Raw genomic sequence first — 18,286 nt, 5'->3', positions numbered from 1 at the left:
TTCGAGTGTAAAGGTGTTGTCGTCGAAGGATATACAATCAGAAGAACGGAGAGAACAATTTAAACTAACACGGAAATGGTGAAATAATGGACTTCAAGCAGTTAAGAATTCAAAAGAATTGTATAAAGTAATCGGGTATCGAGTATGACGTGAATATGATCAAGTATACACATGTCAATTGCAGCCATATCGAGTGACCATGCACCTGGATATCAAGTGACCGTGCATCGAGGAATGAGTAATAGACCATCGAAGATTGGTAAAATCACATGCTTATGACATAAACACTTTCGTTTGGGCCTCCAAAATGCGGCCATCCAAAAAAAAAAAAAAAAAACCAAGAATCGGAGCCATTTGGGCAAGGGATGTATGACCAACAAGTTTCCGACTCAACAAAACTCGAGTGAAGAGATTCTTGATTCTCTCTCACAGTTACCGTTGAGGTGGAACAACAAGTTACTGCATGTTCCGATTCCGCAGCAATGAGGAGTTCTTCAGAATCATCTAAAGGGAAGAAACGCCAACGAGAGGCCGAAATTGATGACGATAGCGGCGACAAAAATGAAATTCTCTCTTTGGGTATTCTCTGGCCATTTTCTAGCATTTTTATTCGACTAATTGCTGATTGATCGATAAAGTATGTTGTGTTTACTTCAAATGCAGAGGACTGTCTTACATTTAACGATACTTTGGCGGCGCTTCGAATGATGCGAGCTCAGTTTCCCAACATCGACAAGGTTTAGGTTCTTTAATTTCATTTGATTTGTGTCTTTATATTTGGGTTTCTTAATTTTAGACGAGTATGTTATTGTTCGTTTCATGGAGACGTTGAGTAGTGAGAGGTAGAGATTTGTGTAATAGGGCTATTCAACTTTTTTAATCTAGTAATTCAAAATTATAGCTAGTGGGTCTTTCTTTGCCAGTGAATGCGAAGTGTTGGATATGAGAGTCTCGGGGATGTTCCACTGCCGTGGGAGGTTTTCAGTTGAGGAGGAATTTGATGTGGGAAATTCCTTTTCAGTTTTTTATGGACCTACTGAATGGAGAGAACCAGGAGTTTTCAATGGATTGTGGTGCTTGTTAGGATTATGGAGTTTAATCCTCAAACTAACTCAGTACAATTCCAAGCTGAAGACGGGTGTATACCCAAAAGAAAGAATTTTTGAAGATGTATTTATGCTGTGGCGCAAGGGTCTTTTTCACTGCATTGAAGAAGAGGCAGATTCTGTGATATATGGCCTGGGCATGACATCCAACCTGCAAACAAAGTTTTCATGGTCAGTTTTAGGAACAACCCGCGAGTAAATGGGAGATCTAAGAAAAGACGAACTGTTTGCGATCTGTCATTAGTGGACAGAAAGTTGAAAGAAAAAATTATCTGTGTCATATTTTCAAAGGTGAGAAATACGTGTGTTTTCTATTGTTTACTAAGGTGAGATATAGTACATTCACGGCCTTCCATGGGATTGTCTTTTTGTGCAGTCAAGTTGATCTGGAAAAGATGGTTGAGGACTTTTGGTTCACATTTGGCCTGAGAAGAGATTGTTTCTCCATGATTGAGGAGGTTCTCTTGTCTTTGATTTTCCGTCAGAAAGGCCATTTGATGTGGCTAGTGAGTTTTTCTTTTGCTAGTTTGGGGTATTTGGCTAGACAGGAATAATAGGATCTTTAGGGAGGTTGAGACATCCAGTGAGGAGGTTTGCGAGGGGTCGGTTTAATGCCTTCTTGCTGGTGTTTCTTATTAGTTTCTTTTGTAATTATGATCTTGGTTTGATTTTGTTGGATTGGAGCCATTTTCTTATTTAATTTGGGGCTTCCTTTGTTTTCTGTGGGCTGTTTCTTTATATGCTCCTTTTCTTTCATTATTATGAAAGTTTGATTTGTAAAAAGGAAAAAAAATTCACGTTTTTAGTTGAACCCACAGAGTCTGAAGGAGATAGAATTTAATTAGTTAAGAGTAAATTTATAAGATGTTACGTGGTGTTTATCCTCATTTTATTTTTCTTCTTTGCTGTTATCATTGTTATTACTGCTTGTGTGGAAGGAGAATTAAGGATCATGTGAAAATTTCAAATTTCTGAGAATAAGTATGAAAGCAAGGTTGATAAAGGGTTAAGAGGTCATGGGTTCAATCCATGGTGGCTACCTACCTAGGACTCGATATCCTATGAGTTTCCTTGACACCCAAATGTTGTAGGGTCAGACGGGTTGTCACTTGACATTAGTTCAAGTACGTGTAAGCTAGCCTGAAAACTCATGGAGGATTAAGATTCCAAAGAAAGTCAAATTCTTTTCTTGGCAAACTTTGCTTGGGCGTGTGAATACGATGGATAGGCTTCTGAGAAAGATGCCTTCGCTAATGGGCCCTTGCTGTTGCATCCTTTGTTGGAAGGCGGAGGAAGATTTGGATCACTTTTTCTAGGAGTGTCAGTTTGCTAGATCCGTGTAGGATGACTTTTTTTAGGAGTTTGATTTTGTGCTTGCTTGTTAGAGGGATGTTTGTTTGATGATTGGGGAGTTCCTCCCCCATCCGCCTTTCAACTGTTTTCTTTGGGACGCTGGGGTGTGTGCGATTTTGTGGGATCTTTGGGGGAGCGAAACAATAGAGTATTTCATGAGGTGGAAAGAGACCCTAGTGAGGTGTGGGCCTCGGTGAGGTTTCACTTTTCTCTTTGGGCTTTGGTTTCAAAGATTTTTTGTAATTATTCTCTTGGAAACATTTTACTTAGTCGGAATCCCTTTCTTTAAGGGGGTTTTGTGGGTTTTTTTTTTCCTCCCTCCTATGGCCTTTTATTCTTTCATTTCTTTCTTAATGAAAGTAGTTATTTCTATAAAAAAAGAAAGTTGCTTAATGACAAGTCTGCTTAGGATACTTATCTTGTGGTTCAGGTGTAAGACTGTGTGCACTTTTAGAGTTATTGTAGAGGGGAAGAAAATTATGAAATAATTAGAAATTGGTATTGTACTTTCAAGTAGGCAACAATATTGCTTGTATCTATGATGTTGATGGAGTAATGACAAGTGAATTAGTAGAATTTGAAGAGGGTACTATAGACATTGCTCTAAACTTAGAGTGAAATAATAAGGTGTTAGATAGTGAGTCAACTTTGGCAACATGCTTGAGCTCATGGATCAAACATAAAACATAAAATTCTTTTTCTAGTGGTTGCTATTGACAGACCAACGGAATGGTCATACATTTTGGCATCTAGTTTGGCTGAGTGTTAATGGGTTTCATGCATTGAAGAAAACTCATAACAAGGTTCACGTTGTGGGAGTTGTTGATTTAGAGGGAGATGGGAGTTGAAGATTGGTGTTTCGTTTCTAAATGAGAGATCATTAATGTTTTGGTGCTTGGTCATCAATTGAACTTGGTCTAAGCTTTATTTGAAGTTTAACTGAAGATCAAGGAAATGGATCTTTGAGTTGCTGTGTTTTGGTGTTAGCTGGTAAGAAGTCCTTGTACGGTTAGAAGACCTCCTAGCGGAGCCATGCATGTTACTAGCATGACAGCAACCTATAATCAGTGTTCTCTATCAGTTTGGGAACAACTTGTGGGAAATGAAGGGCATAGCGGAAGAGAAGATTGTTTGCAATTTGCAAGAGCCTTGGACATGAGTAGGGAGAAAATTTAGAGAAAAATTCCATGAGAAACTTTTACAAAAAAAAAAAAAAAAAGGAAAAAAAAGAATCTTGTTGTAGTGTGCATGCTTTCTATTATTCTTCTCATTTAATCTTCATTCTTCATTGTTGGAACTTGTAGAGTTGTAGAAGGCAGAATCAATATAACTTAACCAGTGATGAAACATGGGAAGGAAAATTTCATGTCAATGTGCAGCACACTCTTTAATCACTAGTTATTTATTAGTCTGTCTTGTCTTCTGCCTTGCTCTGCATTCTATGAAGCATTTGCATCTTAGTTCAAAAGACGTTGATCCGAGTCAAGCCCATTGAACATAAATTGCTTGTTACACTTAGCGTTTATTTACTTTTTCTTGTTTTCAGGTGTCAATTCAGCCATTCATTTTGCAATCACAGTTGTATAGTAGTTTGAAAGACCGAACAGAGGTAGACAGGGAACTAGAGGTCTGTACTTCTTACTCTTTTTCTTTATTACAAGATTTTTTTTTGTGGTTAGAAAACCACCAAGATGCTAAATGCTGCACACTAATACAAAAAAGTTAAAAGATGATTTAATAACATATCTTAAACAACCATTTTATTTCTTTCACTATAAGAAACCAAAATAGGGCTCTAGCCAAATAACTCCAAATAATCTTTTCCTTTTTAATCTCGTGTATTTGATTGTCGATTAATTCCTACTACCTTGGATCAGCCAATGGACCATGGGACTCGGGCTGGGTCCTTCTCTTATGTTGTAGAAGTCCATTTTCCGGTGAAAAAACAACCATTGATTTCAGCTATTTTGTCTATAGAGAGGTTCCTGTCTTGACACGCCACTACTTGGACTACAAAACATTGTGTTAGGATACCACCTAACAAGGATACTCAAGAACAAGAAGAACAAACGAAGAACACCAAAAAATAGATTTAACGAAGAACTAGATAGATTTATATGGCAATATCAATGAAGAAATGACAATATAACATAGCCTTTTGAAAGGGCTACTCTCCCAATCAAGGATGAAATATCTTGATATGTTGACGATATATCCGCGATATATCTGTAAAATCATATATCTGATAGGAATATTGTGGGGTAAGGTCTTTTTTCTCCAAATTTCACGATATATCGCCAGTATTAGTGATATATCTTTTTGGGCTAATATCTTTTGCAGCTCAACAAAATCATGGACATTTTATGGATATATCACGGATCTTTTTTGGATATATCGTGGATATTTTGTCTACATGCCGTCTGATTATCTCTATATATCCTTTTTTCTTTTTCCAATATCAAGTTTTCCAATTTGCTACCTTTTCCAATTTTCAATTGAAAATTTTCACTTTCAAAAAAAAAAAAAAAAAAAAAGAGGGAAAAAAAGACTTTGATCATGACTATAAAGCTGGTGGAGCAGGAATTAGCCTCTTCACTAGAGAATTTCAATTCATGCATGTCACACAAGACTCCAACCATGACCACAGAGTTGGTGGGCCAAGAATTGGAGCAATAGGAAAACCTTTCATTCGTATAAGATCCACACATGATGATGCTGACTCACTTGTTTCAAGTATGGAGGGGATGAATTTGGACAGTTAACATGGACATGGTCAATATGTCTATAACAATAGTAGCTATGGCTATTTTCATCGTAACGATAGTCATTCAAGTGAGTATGATTCTTGTGATTATAGTGATAAAGGTTAAGACATTGATCTACACACGGGGACAACTTCCTTGTGAAAGTGATGAAAACTCAGACTTAGAGCCTCTATGTTATCTACATTCTTTAGACCATCCTCGTTTGAATGAAACATAGTTTGATCTAAGGTATCCTCCTATTGGTAGCATTGGGTTTGATATTAAGACTTATAGATGACATACTTCCAATTATGTTATAAATTTTTAATATACAATGACTTGGAAGCAATATTATCATTATCAAATGAATTATGCTAATGTTGAGCTAGTACCTCTTAGAAGTTAGATCATCTTTTTATTATGAAATCTTGTATTTGATCAACTTTATTAATAAAATATTTAGTTCATATTCATAATAAAAACCATTGTTCAACTCTTTGACAACATGAAAAAAACCAAAAAAAGCTCTGCCCTCCCTCTCTATCTATCCAAGGGATGGAAGGGCAGAGGCCTTTGTTGTCCCCTCCAGTCAAGAATTGGGGCCTCACAATCACTAGCTTAGTCTTCATTTTTATCTATTATTCCATTACCAATCATATTTGGCTTCTAATTATTGATTTATATGCTTAAAGTCATAGTTTATTACTTAAATAAGTTTGTTTTAAAATTTCACTAAAAAATTCACAGTATTTTAAGAATTTCTGTGATATCCATGATTCTTCCCAGAATATCCATTGATATTTAAATATCCGAATGTTTCTCACAAGAAATCACTACCAAATTCTTCACTCCCTTCTCAAACCACTCCTATTTATAACTAAAGCTCTAACCAACTTACTAGCCATTTACTAATATGCCCCTTCTAATACCCATACTAATAATCTTAGTATTTTCATGACTAGGGGTCTTACACATTGGTCTTCATCTACCAGCTTTACTTCGGCCGGGATAAATACACAATAGTTTCCTTTGGACCATTCTGGCTACTTTCACACAATTGATAAGGGTAGAGTTATTTTCAGAATACCCATAAAATCTTTGAAAAGGTCCCCTGTAGCTTTAAAGACTTCCAATCTCCATAAATGTGAAGAAATGTTTCTGAATTTAGCCCACCCACCCACCATAAGAAGAGACCAAATTATTCTTGCCATGTTCTTTTGCCTCCCATATCGCCTTTTTTAGTGAGAATGAGGTGAAAGTGACCCATCCCTATTCACTGCAAGCAGGTGAGCTGTCTTCTTTGAAGGGCATTGAAGAATGGCTTTATCCAGTTGGAATGGATTTATGATGAAAGACTCCTGCGTTTGAATCTGTATTGTTTGTGTTTCAACAATCCTTTCCCAGTCATTATGGAAGTTGTCAGTATCAGCATTTCCTTCAAATTTAATTTTCTCACCTCCTTTTGCAGCCTTTTAAGTTGAGCCTCAGCAAAGAACTATTTAAAGGTCCTCCACTCCTGAAGTTGACCTAAGAGCTTCAGCATACTTACTACCTCCTCTGACTGTGTTTTCTCTCTGGGAGTTTTGAGCTGAACATTTTCTATATAAGAAGTATAGAATGAGAGTCTTCAAAGCTGCCCATCCATTTGGCCGTGGAATTTACATCTGCCATTTCAATAAGTCTTTCTGAAACATTCTTGTGACTGAGGGACTAGCTAATATCAGTTCTTTTGAGGTGTCTGCAGTGCAAACCAAACTAGCACAATTTCTGCTGCTGTCAAGGCGAAGATCCTCGTCTGATTATGTTTTTGTGTAGGATTCTTATAGAAAAATTTTGTGCAGGATTGCTTTCTCAATGTTATTCTTAATTGTACTTTTTTTTACCTCAATTTTATAATTTTTCAAAGACATTTGAATTGGGTTTATGGTGATCTTTATTCGTAGATTTTGTTTATGCAGTGTCTAAAACGAGAAAAAGTAGTGCGTGTATTCAAACTGAATACTGGACAAGATGATCATGCAATAATGTTTTTGGATGACTATCTGAAGCAGGTTAGTTTTATTTAATGTGTAATTATATAAAGTTTCATTTTGTAACCTGACGCCTTGTATTTTTTCATGGGAGATTTTGCTTGCTTGTAATGTGTGTGTGGATATTTGAGGGGTTGATTGGTCCTTGGCTTTCCCTTGGATTTGGTCCCTTCTTGGTTTGCTCAAACATTGATTATTGTTTGGTTAGGTGTGTCAAAAGCTTTCTGTTGGGAACATTTGTTGAAAAAGAAATTGTAGAATTTATGAAGGAAAGAATAAAGTTAAGGAATTGATGGATTTGGCATGTCTTAATTTTTTTTTTCATTTATCCTTCTTCTTCCTTATGATTGTCAATTGGCGGGCCTTTTCTAATTGCCGTCCTATGAGGATGGATGCAGTACCTTCCTCTTCGGGTTTTGTACTTTTTGCAATTTGTGATAAAATATTTCTTACCCATTAGAATTTTGAGGGATTATTCCTATGACATTAGCATGTGGATTTGTTTGTTATTCAATGATGCATTTAGTTTTGTCATGATTTTCAAGTTCTTTGCCTCCTATTCAACCAACTTCAATTATTTTCGAACACCTCATAGCATTTTTAGGGCTTTCAAGTCTATCATTTCTGTATGATTTCTACTGTCTCTTCTTCCTCTCTGTCTCTTTTTCCTTCTCTATATTTAATTATTTTTATACAGATTGACCATGTGTTATCAAGATTTGAAGAAAGGATGCAACGTGGCATGGAAATTTTTCAGTGGTTTAAGACGCATGTTATTGATTGCAAATTGGAACCTAGTATTGGACATCAGGAGCTTGTGAGTAAATGTATACTTCCTATAGACCCTAAATTCTGTGGCCTGTTTTAGTAGCTTGTTTCAGGATGAAAATCAGATTTGTGCAAATATATAAAAGGATATGCAAATTTAATAGGGTGTGACGCTAGATGTTGCATTTTACATTCAAATATTCAATTTTATAATAGAATGGAGATAAAAATGTGAAGTTCATATATTTAACTAAGCTGTACAGGCAGCTTCCCATAGTTGTATGAAGGAGTTATGGATGGAGCTTCAGGACTGTTTAGGTCTCTGCAGCAATATGGGGCTTGGTGGAGATTTCAACCTTATAGTTTGACTAACTTTAATTTGACCAAAGCAATTCTCTGTTCTTCTAAAAAGATTATATAATTCTCATTTTGCTGAGCAAGAGTCTTGACCTGTAAATTCTAATTCCTAATAATCTTTGTGAACTAGGGCTCAAAATATTCCCTAGCGTAGAAAAAAAGATACTCAACCGATTAATTTCTTGCTTCAGTGCAGTCTTTTATCTCTTGGAGGAAAGATTAAAGACGAAGATATCTCCCTCTTGATCAACGCTGGACTCATAGTAAGTAATCTTGAGATTCTCATTAAAACTGCCTTCAACGTGGAAAAAAGCAAGAATATGGGGAAAAGATCAAGTATATGGTTAGAGTTGAAATAACAGGAAATTTAGTTCTTTTATCTCAGTAAGGCTGTGTTTTAAAGATAACCGGGAACAAAGAGAAAGCTTGTTGCATTCATGGTGGTCCCCCGTGCCCCATAAATTTTGTTTTTGATAGATTGCTGAGTAGCTCTTGCCTCTTGCTCACTTGCATTCACGTAGGTCCCTGCACCAAATACTCATTTCTTATTCTATCAATATCAGTTGACCAGTGCACCGCATATTTTAGGCCGCATGTATAATATAATCATAAGATTTTCAAAAGTTTCGGGGGGCCACACTTGAGGTGGTCTGCCTTTGAGTCCGTCTTTTCATTTTTAGGATACCTTTAAGAATAAGAATTCCTTTCCATATGATATTTACATGGTCATTTGTACATAGATTGGCTGGGCCCTTTTTATTTTTAGAATATTTAATGAAAGCTCAACATTTGCTTCTTTATAAGTAATTTTTAATTATTTTACATGCGTTTGATTGTGCCAATATTCACTTCTACTTTTCTTTCCAGAATCGCCAGCTTATTGATCCAAACGTGTATTGGTTTGCAATTCCAAGTATTGGTTCTGTACTGAAAGGCATTTCTCAGGTATCTGAAATAATTTATTTTTGAGCTTCCTTCATAATTTGTTTGTATTTTGGCAATATGTATGCAGGGTGGCGTCCAATCTAAAATTGGAGACTGTTAGGTTTCTCTCCCTGCACTCAGTAAACCCAACAAAAGAGACTTCTGCTCTATTAATATTATGGAGAATACGAAATACAGAGGGTGCAAATAAAGACAATGAACACTTATATCAACACTACCAATACTTCAAAACAGAGAAATAAAAACAGGGAAGGAGCAAAACCAGCACCTTCGAGAGAGCTGGTGATTCTCTCCTAAAAGCTACCCTCGGCCTTTATTTATCTCACAAATTCCTTCCACATTCGGATACCCAGGGTGTCCTTTTATAACATAATGCCAGTGGTCCCTCTCAACGGTTTTCATCCCCTACCTTTTCTTCCATAATGACATTTTCCCCTCCCATTTCTTCTATAACAACTTTCTTCTATGAATTTCCTTTCTTGACCCTCCTTTTGTAGGTATAAAGAATTGGAGGTTTAATGATACTACCCCTCTCGAAGTGCATCTTGTCCTCAAGGTGGAAGCAAGGGAACTGCTGTTTTATAAGGGAGACTGATTCCCACGCAGCTTCATTTTTAGGCAATCCTTTCCACTTAACCAACCATTCCTGGGCTGCTTACTTCTCCATTCCAGCAAACCCCTAATACCAGCTCTGGAGCTACTCGTAATTCGAAATCTTCAGACAAAATAGGTGGGTGGTGCTGCACTTGCTGTGCTTGCCCCAACTTTTTCTTTAGTTGAGAAACATGAAATACATTATGGATGGAGGCTTCTGGTGGAAGATCTAATTTGTAGGCCACCTCCCCGATCTTCTCGATGACTCGATACGGTCCATAAAACTTGGGGGATAGTTTTTCACTCCTTCTTCGTGCTAATGAACGTTGTCGATATGGTCTGAGCTTTAGATAAACTTCATCTTCGACTATGAATTGAAACTCCCTTCGATGTAAATCCACATTTTTCTTCATTCGGTTTTGAGCCACTATTGAGTTCTCCTTTAGGGCATTTAAAGCCAGATCTATTTCTTTCAACTATTGCTCCACGGTGTCATTCGTCGTTTTCTTGTCTCCATATGAGATCAAAGGAGGGGGTGGTCTCCCATATATTGCCTGGTATGGAGTGGTTCTAATTGAAACATGAAATGTGGTGTTGTACCATAATTCAGCCCACGCAAGCCATTTGTTCCATCTTGTGGGTTGTTTATTACAAAAACACCTCCGATATGTCTCAAGGCATCTGTTGACCCTCTCAGTCTGTCCATCTGTTTGAGGGTGAAATGCGGTGCTCCTTTTCAATTGTGTACCCATTGAAGTGAACATCTCCTTCCAGAAGTTACTCAATTATTATTATTAATTTTTTTTATCACTGTCACTAATTATAGATTTTGGAATTCCATGATGTCGAACTACCTCTTGAACGAATGCCTATGCAACCTGTTTGGCCAAAATGGGTGTTTGAGGTTGATGAAATGGCTATACTTACTCAGCTGGTCGACCACCACCAAAATCGTATCATAGCCTCCCACCTTAGGTAACCCTTCAATAAAATCCATGGTCCAGTCTTCTATGATTAATTCGGGAATTGGTAGTGGCTGTAACAAACCAGTAGGGGATAAAGACTCTGTTTTGTTTCTTTGACAAATTTCGCACCCTTTCACGTATTTCTTCATGTCTGATTTCATGCCTTGCCAGAACAATTCCCCATTCATTTTTTTGTAGGTTCTCAAGAAACCCGAATGACCTCCTAATGCCGAATCGTGGCATGTGTGTAGTAAGGTTGGAATTAGTGAGGATGTGCGAGAGAGAACTAATCTTCCCTTGTATAGCAACCGGCTGTTCTTCCATTGATACTTTGGTTTTCCCTCAGGATCGTCCTTCAACACTGTTATTATTTGTTGGAGTTCTTCATTTTCTTCAACTTCCTTAAGTATCACTTCCATATCTACTAAGGTTGGAGTTGTCAATACATACGCTTCTGCTATTGGGGGAATGTGTGATAAGGCGCCAACTGCTTTATTTTGCAACCCTAGTTGATACAAGATCTCAAAGTTGTACCCCAAAAATTTTATCAACCACCTTTGAAATTGAGGTTATACTTCGCACTGTTCGATTAGGAATTTTAAGGCCTTTTGATCGGAGATTACTATGGACTTGTTCCCTAACAGATAATGTCTCCACTTTTGGACTGCCAATACTATTACCATTAGTTCCCTTTCATAGATGGATTTTGCTTGGGCTCGGGGTGATAGTTTTTGGCTGAAGTAGGCTATCGGTTTGTAGTTTTGAGTTAATACCGCCCCTAATCCATATCCTAATGCGTTAGTCTCAATTACAAATGGTTGAGTAAAATCCGGTAAGGCCAATATCGGACAAGTCATCATTCCATGCTTCAACTCTTCAAAGGCTCGAGTGGCTTCTTTGTCCCATACGAATCCATCTTTCTGTAATAGTTTGGTTAGAGGGGCAGCAATGCTACAATACCCTTTCACGAACCTTCTATAATAACTGGTGAGTCCTAAAACCCCCTGAGTTCCAATACATTCCTCAGCTATGGCCATTCCATCATTGCTTTAATCTTTTCTCCATCGGCCTCTACTCCCCGTTGTGAGATCCAATGCCCCAAATATTGTATCCTTGGTTGACAGAAAATGCACTTCTTTTTATTCGCATACAGCTTGTTGTCTCTCAGGATGTTGAACACTACTCCCAGGTGAGTCTCATGAGTGGTAATGTCTGGACTATAGACCAAAATGTCATAAGAAAAACAAGTATAAATCGACAAAGGAAGGGGTGAAAAACCTGATTCATTAAGAATTGGAATGTGGCTCAGGCATTGGTCAGTCCAAAAGGCATGACCATAAACTCAATGTCCTTCATGAGCCTGGAAGGCAGTCTTCTCAATGTCGCTTTCTCTCATTTTGATCTGATGGTACCCCAATCTAAGATCTAATTTTGAGAATACTGCTGCCCCATGTAATTCATCTAGAAGCTCTTCAATCACCGGAATGGGGAACTTAGCAACAATGGTGGCTTGGTTTAATTTTCTGTAATCTACACAAAATCGCAACCCTCCATCTTTTTTTTTACTAACAACACTGGACTTGAGTAAGGGCTATGGCTTGGTCTAATTATATCGACCTGTAACATTTCATAGACAAGTTTCTCGATCTCTTCTTTTTGGGCGTGGCCGTACTTGTATGGGCGAACATTGATGGGTTTATGTCCTTAACTGTCAAGATACGGTGATCTATCGCGCGCTTGGGAGGTAAAGTGGACAGAGTCTCAAACACATCTTCATTCTGTTCTAGTAACGATTGGATCATCACCGGTAGACTTTCATATTTGGGTTGCTCCGCATCCCGAGTACCCTTATTTCCCCCTCTATTTCCAAGTGCTGAAATTCGATCAGAAATCCTAGATCGTCCTCTTCTCATATTTTGGATAGAGCTTTAAATGATATTTCGGCCTTCGTAAGAGACGGATCTCCTTGTAGAATGGCGTGAGAATCTCCAGACTAGAAGGAGTTAGTGAGGGCTAATGAATGCCCATGAATCCCGTTGGGCATAGCCAAGGCATTCCCAGAACCACTTCTATTTGTCCTAAATCGATGGCCAGGAAGTCTGCCTTTACCACTAGTTCCAGAAGTTCTAATTCGACATCCTTGCAAATTCCTCTACCTTGGATGGCCGTTCCATTCCCGATTACCACTCCGAATTTTGTCTTCTATATTAATGGTAGATTTAACTCCTTCACTACTTCTTGGTGAATAAAATTGTGTGCCACTCCTGAATCAATTAGCATGGTTACCTCCTTACCCTTCATCGTTCCCTTCAACTTCATGGTCCTTTTTGCTGAAAATCCAAGCATCAACTTTAATGGTAGTTCCACCTTCTCAATGACTTCTATCTTCTTTAGCTTTGGTTTTTCCTCTTTTTCTTCAATCTCCTCGGTTTCGGACTCTTCTTCTTCGTTTGCGATGAACAACATCAATTGTCGATTCTCCTTTATTTTGCAGTGGTGTCCGGGAGAATATTTTTCGCTACAACAGAAGCACAAACCCTTGTCTAGTTGGTCCCGGAATTCGGTATTTGAGAGTCTCTTCAGCGGTGGATCCTTCTTCGTAAAATTGCCCTCCACTGGAATGGAAATTTGGCTCATCGTTAGGGTTTCATTCCCTTTTATGTACCCTTTGTTCGTTGCACTTGTGTCTTTTTTTCCGCCTTGGGCCTCCCGTTTATTGGGCCCAAGCCCAACTATCCCCAAATCGGCCCGAGCCATCTTTAGGGCCACGTTTCGATCATTAACCAATTGGGCTTCACGCATACATTCGTCCAGCGTCGTTTAGTGCCTGCTGATAACCTCTGCCTGTAACGCTGGTTCAAGTCCGTTCATGAAGGCGTCTCTAGTTCTAAGCCATCTTCGGCAAGGGTGCTGAGTAGGTGACTAATTTCTTCACGTATTCAGCGTACGATCCTTTTTGCTTAATCCTCAAAAGACGGGCTCCCAAACTCCCTTCCCCGATGGGTCTGTAATGTTCAAACATCCTCTTCTTCGGTTCCTCTCATGTAGTGATGGCCTTTCGATTATGGCTCCAATGGAACCAATCCACTTCATCTGGAGCAAAAATGACAACCGCCACCTTGACCTTCTCAGCATCGGATAACTCGTGTATTTCAAAATAATGTTCCGCTCGTGAAACCCACGACTTTGGATTTTTGCCCGTGAACAAAGAGATCTCGTGTTGTTTGTATTTGTTCTTATCGGCGCCTCCAGCTCCTTGGTTTTGAGACGAATCTGCCTCTTCTATCTTCTCTCTCAATTTGAGGTGGCTCTTGTGGTTCTCGACTCCTCCTTCCTCGAGGAGTTGTTTTCTTTGACTTCCTCGGCCAGTTTTTCAATGTTCTTGTAGAGTCCAAGAAGCATATCCTTCAGTCCGGCAACCTCCTCATTTGCATCCATTCTCTCTTCCATCTGTTTTTGGGCCATTGCTCTTGTTCGCCCCAGGATTGGTGGGCTCTGATACCAATTTGTTAGGTTTCTCTCCCTGCACTCAGTAAACCCAACAAAAGGACCCAACAAAAGAGACAAAAACACAGCAAGACAAACTCTTCTGCTCTATTAATATTAATGGAGAAAGCGAAATACAGAGGGTGCAAATAAAGACAATGAATACTTATATCAACACTACCAATACTTCAAAACAGAGAAATAAAAACAGGGAAGTAGCAAAACCAGCGCCTTCGAGAGAGCTGGTGATTCTCTCTAAAAGCTACCCTCAGCCTTTATTTATCTCACAAATTCCTTCCTCATTCGGATACCCAGGGTGTCCTTTTATAACAGAATGCCAGTGGTCCCTCTAAACGGTTTTCATCCCCTACCTTTTCTTCCATAACAACATTCTCCCCTCCCATTTCTTCTATAACAACTTTCTTCTGTGAATTTCCTTTCTGGCCCCTACTTTTGTAGGTATAAAGAATTGGAGGTTTAACAGAAACATTTATATATTTATCAATATTGACCGAGTTTATGAAGGAAGTTGTTGATTCACACGGATACAATATATATAGGGTAATTTTTTAATACATTTGCAGACAAACTTAAGTGTAAGTTATCATGGAAAATGGTGAAGGAAAGAGCTGTTAATTGGAAAAGACTTGAAGCCTATTTAACAAGTTCTTTCTATTTAAGGGAAAAAATGCATCTCTGCCCCTACTACTCTGTAATTGTATCTACTTGAATATGATTCCCACTGGGGATCCATCATGATCAGGCCACAAACCTTCTGATGTTTCCCATGATGTGAATGTATTATTTCTATATATCTATCAAAGGGCGTAGAAATCTAGTTTGTATGCTCTAATGGTAAAAACAATACAAATCACCTATTGTACACTCTATATAGAAATAATACAAATCACTTATATCTTTAGAAAGAAGAAGGGAAAAAAAAAACCAACCATGGATGAAGTATTTGTGAATATGGTTTCATTCACCCAGGAGTAAAGACTTCACATGGTTTTAGGGTCGCATGGCTATAGAAGGAGGCATTTACCTAGTAGTTGCGAAGCTTGGAAGCAGCCATTTAGAAGTTGGTTTGTTTTGTGGTTTGGTCCTCTCACTTTTGGTCTTAAAGAAAGAAGTCCTCGTCTGCTTGATGGTCTTTAGTTGGCTTTGGCTTTAAAGTTTATGTGTTATCTAGCTTTGAGTTTCTTTTCGGGAGTTGGTTTGTTAGGTTTCAAGGTTTGCTTTTTGGTGTTCTCTCTTTATTGTATCTCAATAGTATTGTCTTCTTTTGTTTTTTTTTGTTTTTGTTGTTGTTTGAATGTTTTTTTTTTCAGTTTCTCTCTTTTCTTGAAGTTTAATGGATTCCTCTCCTTTTATTTTTTAATAAAAATTTTGTTTCCTCTACGTTATGCATATGCGTGTCTAGAGGGAATAAATAGAGAAACTTTCATGTGAAATTACGTCTTCCATCCATCTTCCAAGCACTGTCTTTGAAGTAATGAATATGTCAACCTACGGTGAACACAATTCTATCTTGACTTATGGTTTGGAGGTAGGAATTAAGTGTTAAGATTCAATAAAAACTGCGACTTATATGACCTTAGTCGAATAGTGTAAGATTATATGAAACTGTGTCCTTGAATTTTGATGAGATTCTGACTTATCATCTTTCACTAGATGTGATGTATTGATGTCTGTGGTCTTTTCTTTTTATTTCAGGGCAGAAAGGAACTTATTTCTTTGCTAAAACGTACCAAATATAAAGAAATGATGATGACAACTTTGCAGAAAAAACGTCTTCGCTTTTCTTCACTCGATATGAGATTTCATATACGGGATTTAATTGGCTCTGGTTACCTCCGAACCGTGCAATCACCGACAGGCTTACTTGTTCAGTTATCGAAAGATTAAAATCAGGAGGACTGAATCATGTGGTTCTGTTTGTGCTATCCTTCCCTCTTGTTTATTATCTTGTTGAAAGGTAAGTTGCTATCACTTGAATATATAATAGAATTCAGGGAAAAGTTCAATTTTTACTCTGGTATATAAGTAGATACTTAAGTTTCTCTCTCTTTCATTTTAAAGATGGTTGGATGAGACTATGTTTTACATTCATTATTCCAATTGTGTTGGATGCTCTTAAGTAGTTGGTTTTTTCATTACTATTTCTTTTTAATTATTATTCTGTTACTAGGACTGAATCTTTTTGGTTTGTTTCAATCATTGCTAGGTTCAAGGTAATTTCATGATAGAGGTTGGACATTTTTGTGACATGATTTAGGGTGTTAGTTGAATTCATATATGTATCTGGAAGCGGCGTCGCACGTAATCTTTGCTGCCGAGTTCTGTGATATGATTTAGGGTGTTAGTTGAATTCATATGATTTATTGGTCGATTCATTGATAATTTTCTAAATTAGTTATGATTTTGAAGAGATATTAATTGCAACATTTAAATTCATAGCTTTGTACAATGGAATTAAAATTTAAGATTAAAATTGACACATTAACCTACCTAATCAAGGGTTAAATGATATTTTTCATAGAATTTAAAGTTTCTCTTCCTTCTGGATGCCTCAAGTATTTTTTGCTTGCAGACTGAGATAGAAGTTAAGAGGATAAGCCACAAAAGCTGATCATAAGCCATCATCACAAGGCTGGTAAGTGGATGTGTATTCTTAAACTTGTTATTTTTTCTCATTATTGATTTGTTACCAAAATGGGAAATAAGAACTATTGAATTTGTGAATGTTTTAGTTTATGTTGGCACTACCTTAGTTCAGTTGTATGTGAACATTCAAATGACCCACTTGTAGTACTTTTGTAACATTTGGGGGGATTTCTTCTAAGATTTCAGAATCATGGGGCTACATATTTTTCTTTTTTCCATTTTCATTTTTAAATTAGTATCTGTATGATTGAAATGTCAATTGACTGTTGATACATTAATGATATATTTAATTAATACTGATATACAATCGAAATATCTATGTTATACTTTAAATATATCATTATAGATAATATACTTTATATTTGGTATATCAACAATACCATTGATATGATATGTTTTTTCTTTCGAAATATGGTATATTAGTGTGGTATACCTGTTATATTATTGACATTCCAAATTAATTAACTATGCCATCAAATTAGATCAAAGTCTTGAAAATAAAACAAATTAGCTAAACTACTTGTATTTGATATAGCAATTGAGACAATTAATAATACAATTAAAATCAAATAAAAAAGTTAGCTATCTAACATAACTAATACTAAAATTTAAATTAGTCCATCGAAAGCAAACTAATCAAATGAAAATAATTCCATTATCAACACTAAACAAAGAACAAAAACTATATACTCAAAATAATTGAACAAGCAACATCCATTATAACATAATTAAAGTCCGTACAAGTACATAACTGAAATGAAAGTATATTAAATGACTAAAAATAACATCTACACAAATGAAAATAAAACTGAAATAATTTTTAAAAAAAAACAAAAATCAGATTTAAAATTGTTGCATATATTTTAACAAATTAGAAAGTCATAGACTCTTAGTTAGATATGTATATTTTCTTAATATTGTTGTTTCAATCCATTACATTTCTCAATATTAAGATAGCAAATAATACGTATTGGTAAATTTCGTAATTGCCAAAACTGAATCTGAGTTGAATTGGTCACACAAATTTGCCTGAATAATATGTATCGAGTACACATGTGCAAGTTAAATTATGCTCACTTTGGCTTAATTTACCTTTTGGTCTCTTTAGAAGTAGAAATGTCCAATTTTTTCATGGAGATGGGGCCCTGCGGGGTCCCATCCCGAACGGGAATTCTCCGATTAGGCGGGGAATGGGGGAGGGAGTGGGGGAGAAAAATTCCCCGTGAGCTAAACGGGGATGGGGACATTCACCGTCCTCGTCCCGATTAACT

General features: G+C 37.1%; 1 protein-coding gene across 3 annotated transcripts; it reads left to right on the top strand.

The window, feature by feature from the left end:
• The first annotated feature begins 311 nt into the window (after positions 1-311).
• Positions 312-17,328, top strand: LOC120085909 (Serine/Threonine-kinase). Of its 3 annotated transcripts, none has more exons than XR_005484071.2 (9): positions 312-579; positions 664-737; positions 4,006-4,086; positions 7,162-7,254; positions 7,931-8,050; positions 8,550-8,621; positions 9,226-9,303; positions 16,065-16,326; positions 16,942-17,328. XR_005484071.2 is itself a non-coding variant. In XM_039042213.2 (8 exons), exons 1-8 carry the CDS (start codon positions 483-485, stop codon positions 16,254-16,256), a joined length of 807 nt encoding a protein of 268 aa, XP_038898141.1. In that variant the 5' UTR covers positions 312-482; the 3' UTR covers positions 16,257-17,328. The 3 variants fall into 3 exon arrangements, 1 of the variants encoding a protein (XP_038898141.1); XR_005484073.2 differs by lacking the exons at positions 312-579; positions 664-737 and adding exons at positions 1,257-1,397; positions 1,483-1,612; XM_039042213.2 differs by having other exon boundaries at positions 16,065-17,328.
• Positions 17,329-18,286: the final 958 nt, after the last annotated feature.

Source organism: Benincasa hispida, chromosome 9 (assembly GCF_027475165.1).
Source record: "Benincasa hispida cultivar pf3 chromosome 9, pf3_genome.v1.1, whole genome shotgun sequence".
In the NCBI taxonomy this organism is placed as follows: domain Eukaryota; kingdom Viridiplantae; phylum Streptophyta; class Magnoliopsida; order Cucurbitales; family Cucurbitaceae; genus Benincasa; species Benincasa hispida.
The sequence above is the reverse complement of the archived record's forward strand: the minus strand, read 5'-3'. Positions and strand labels throughout refer to the sequence as shown.

Bases quoted from the DNA above. Each gene is read 5' to 3' on its own strand.
- LOC120085909 (XM_039042213.2), top strand. From the start codon at position 483: ATGAGGAGTTCTTCAGAATCATCTAAAGGGAAGAAACGCCAACGAGAG. The intron at 4,087-7,161 runs GTCTGTACTTCT...TTGTTTATGCAG, and splicing joins AGGTAGACAGGGAACTAGAG to TGTCTAAAACGAGAAAAAGT. The intron at 7,255-7,930 runs GTTAGTTTTATT...ATTTTTATACAG, and splicing joins TGGATGACTATCTGAAGCAG to ATTGACCATGTGTTATCAAG.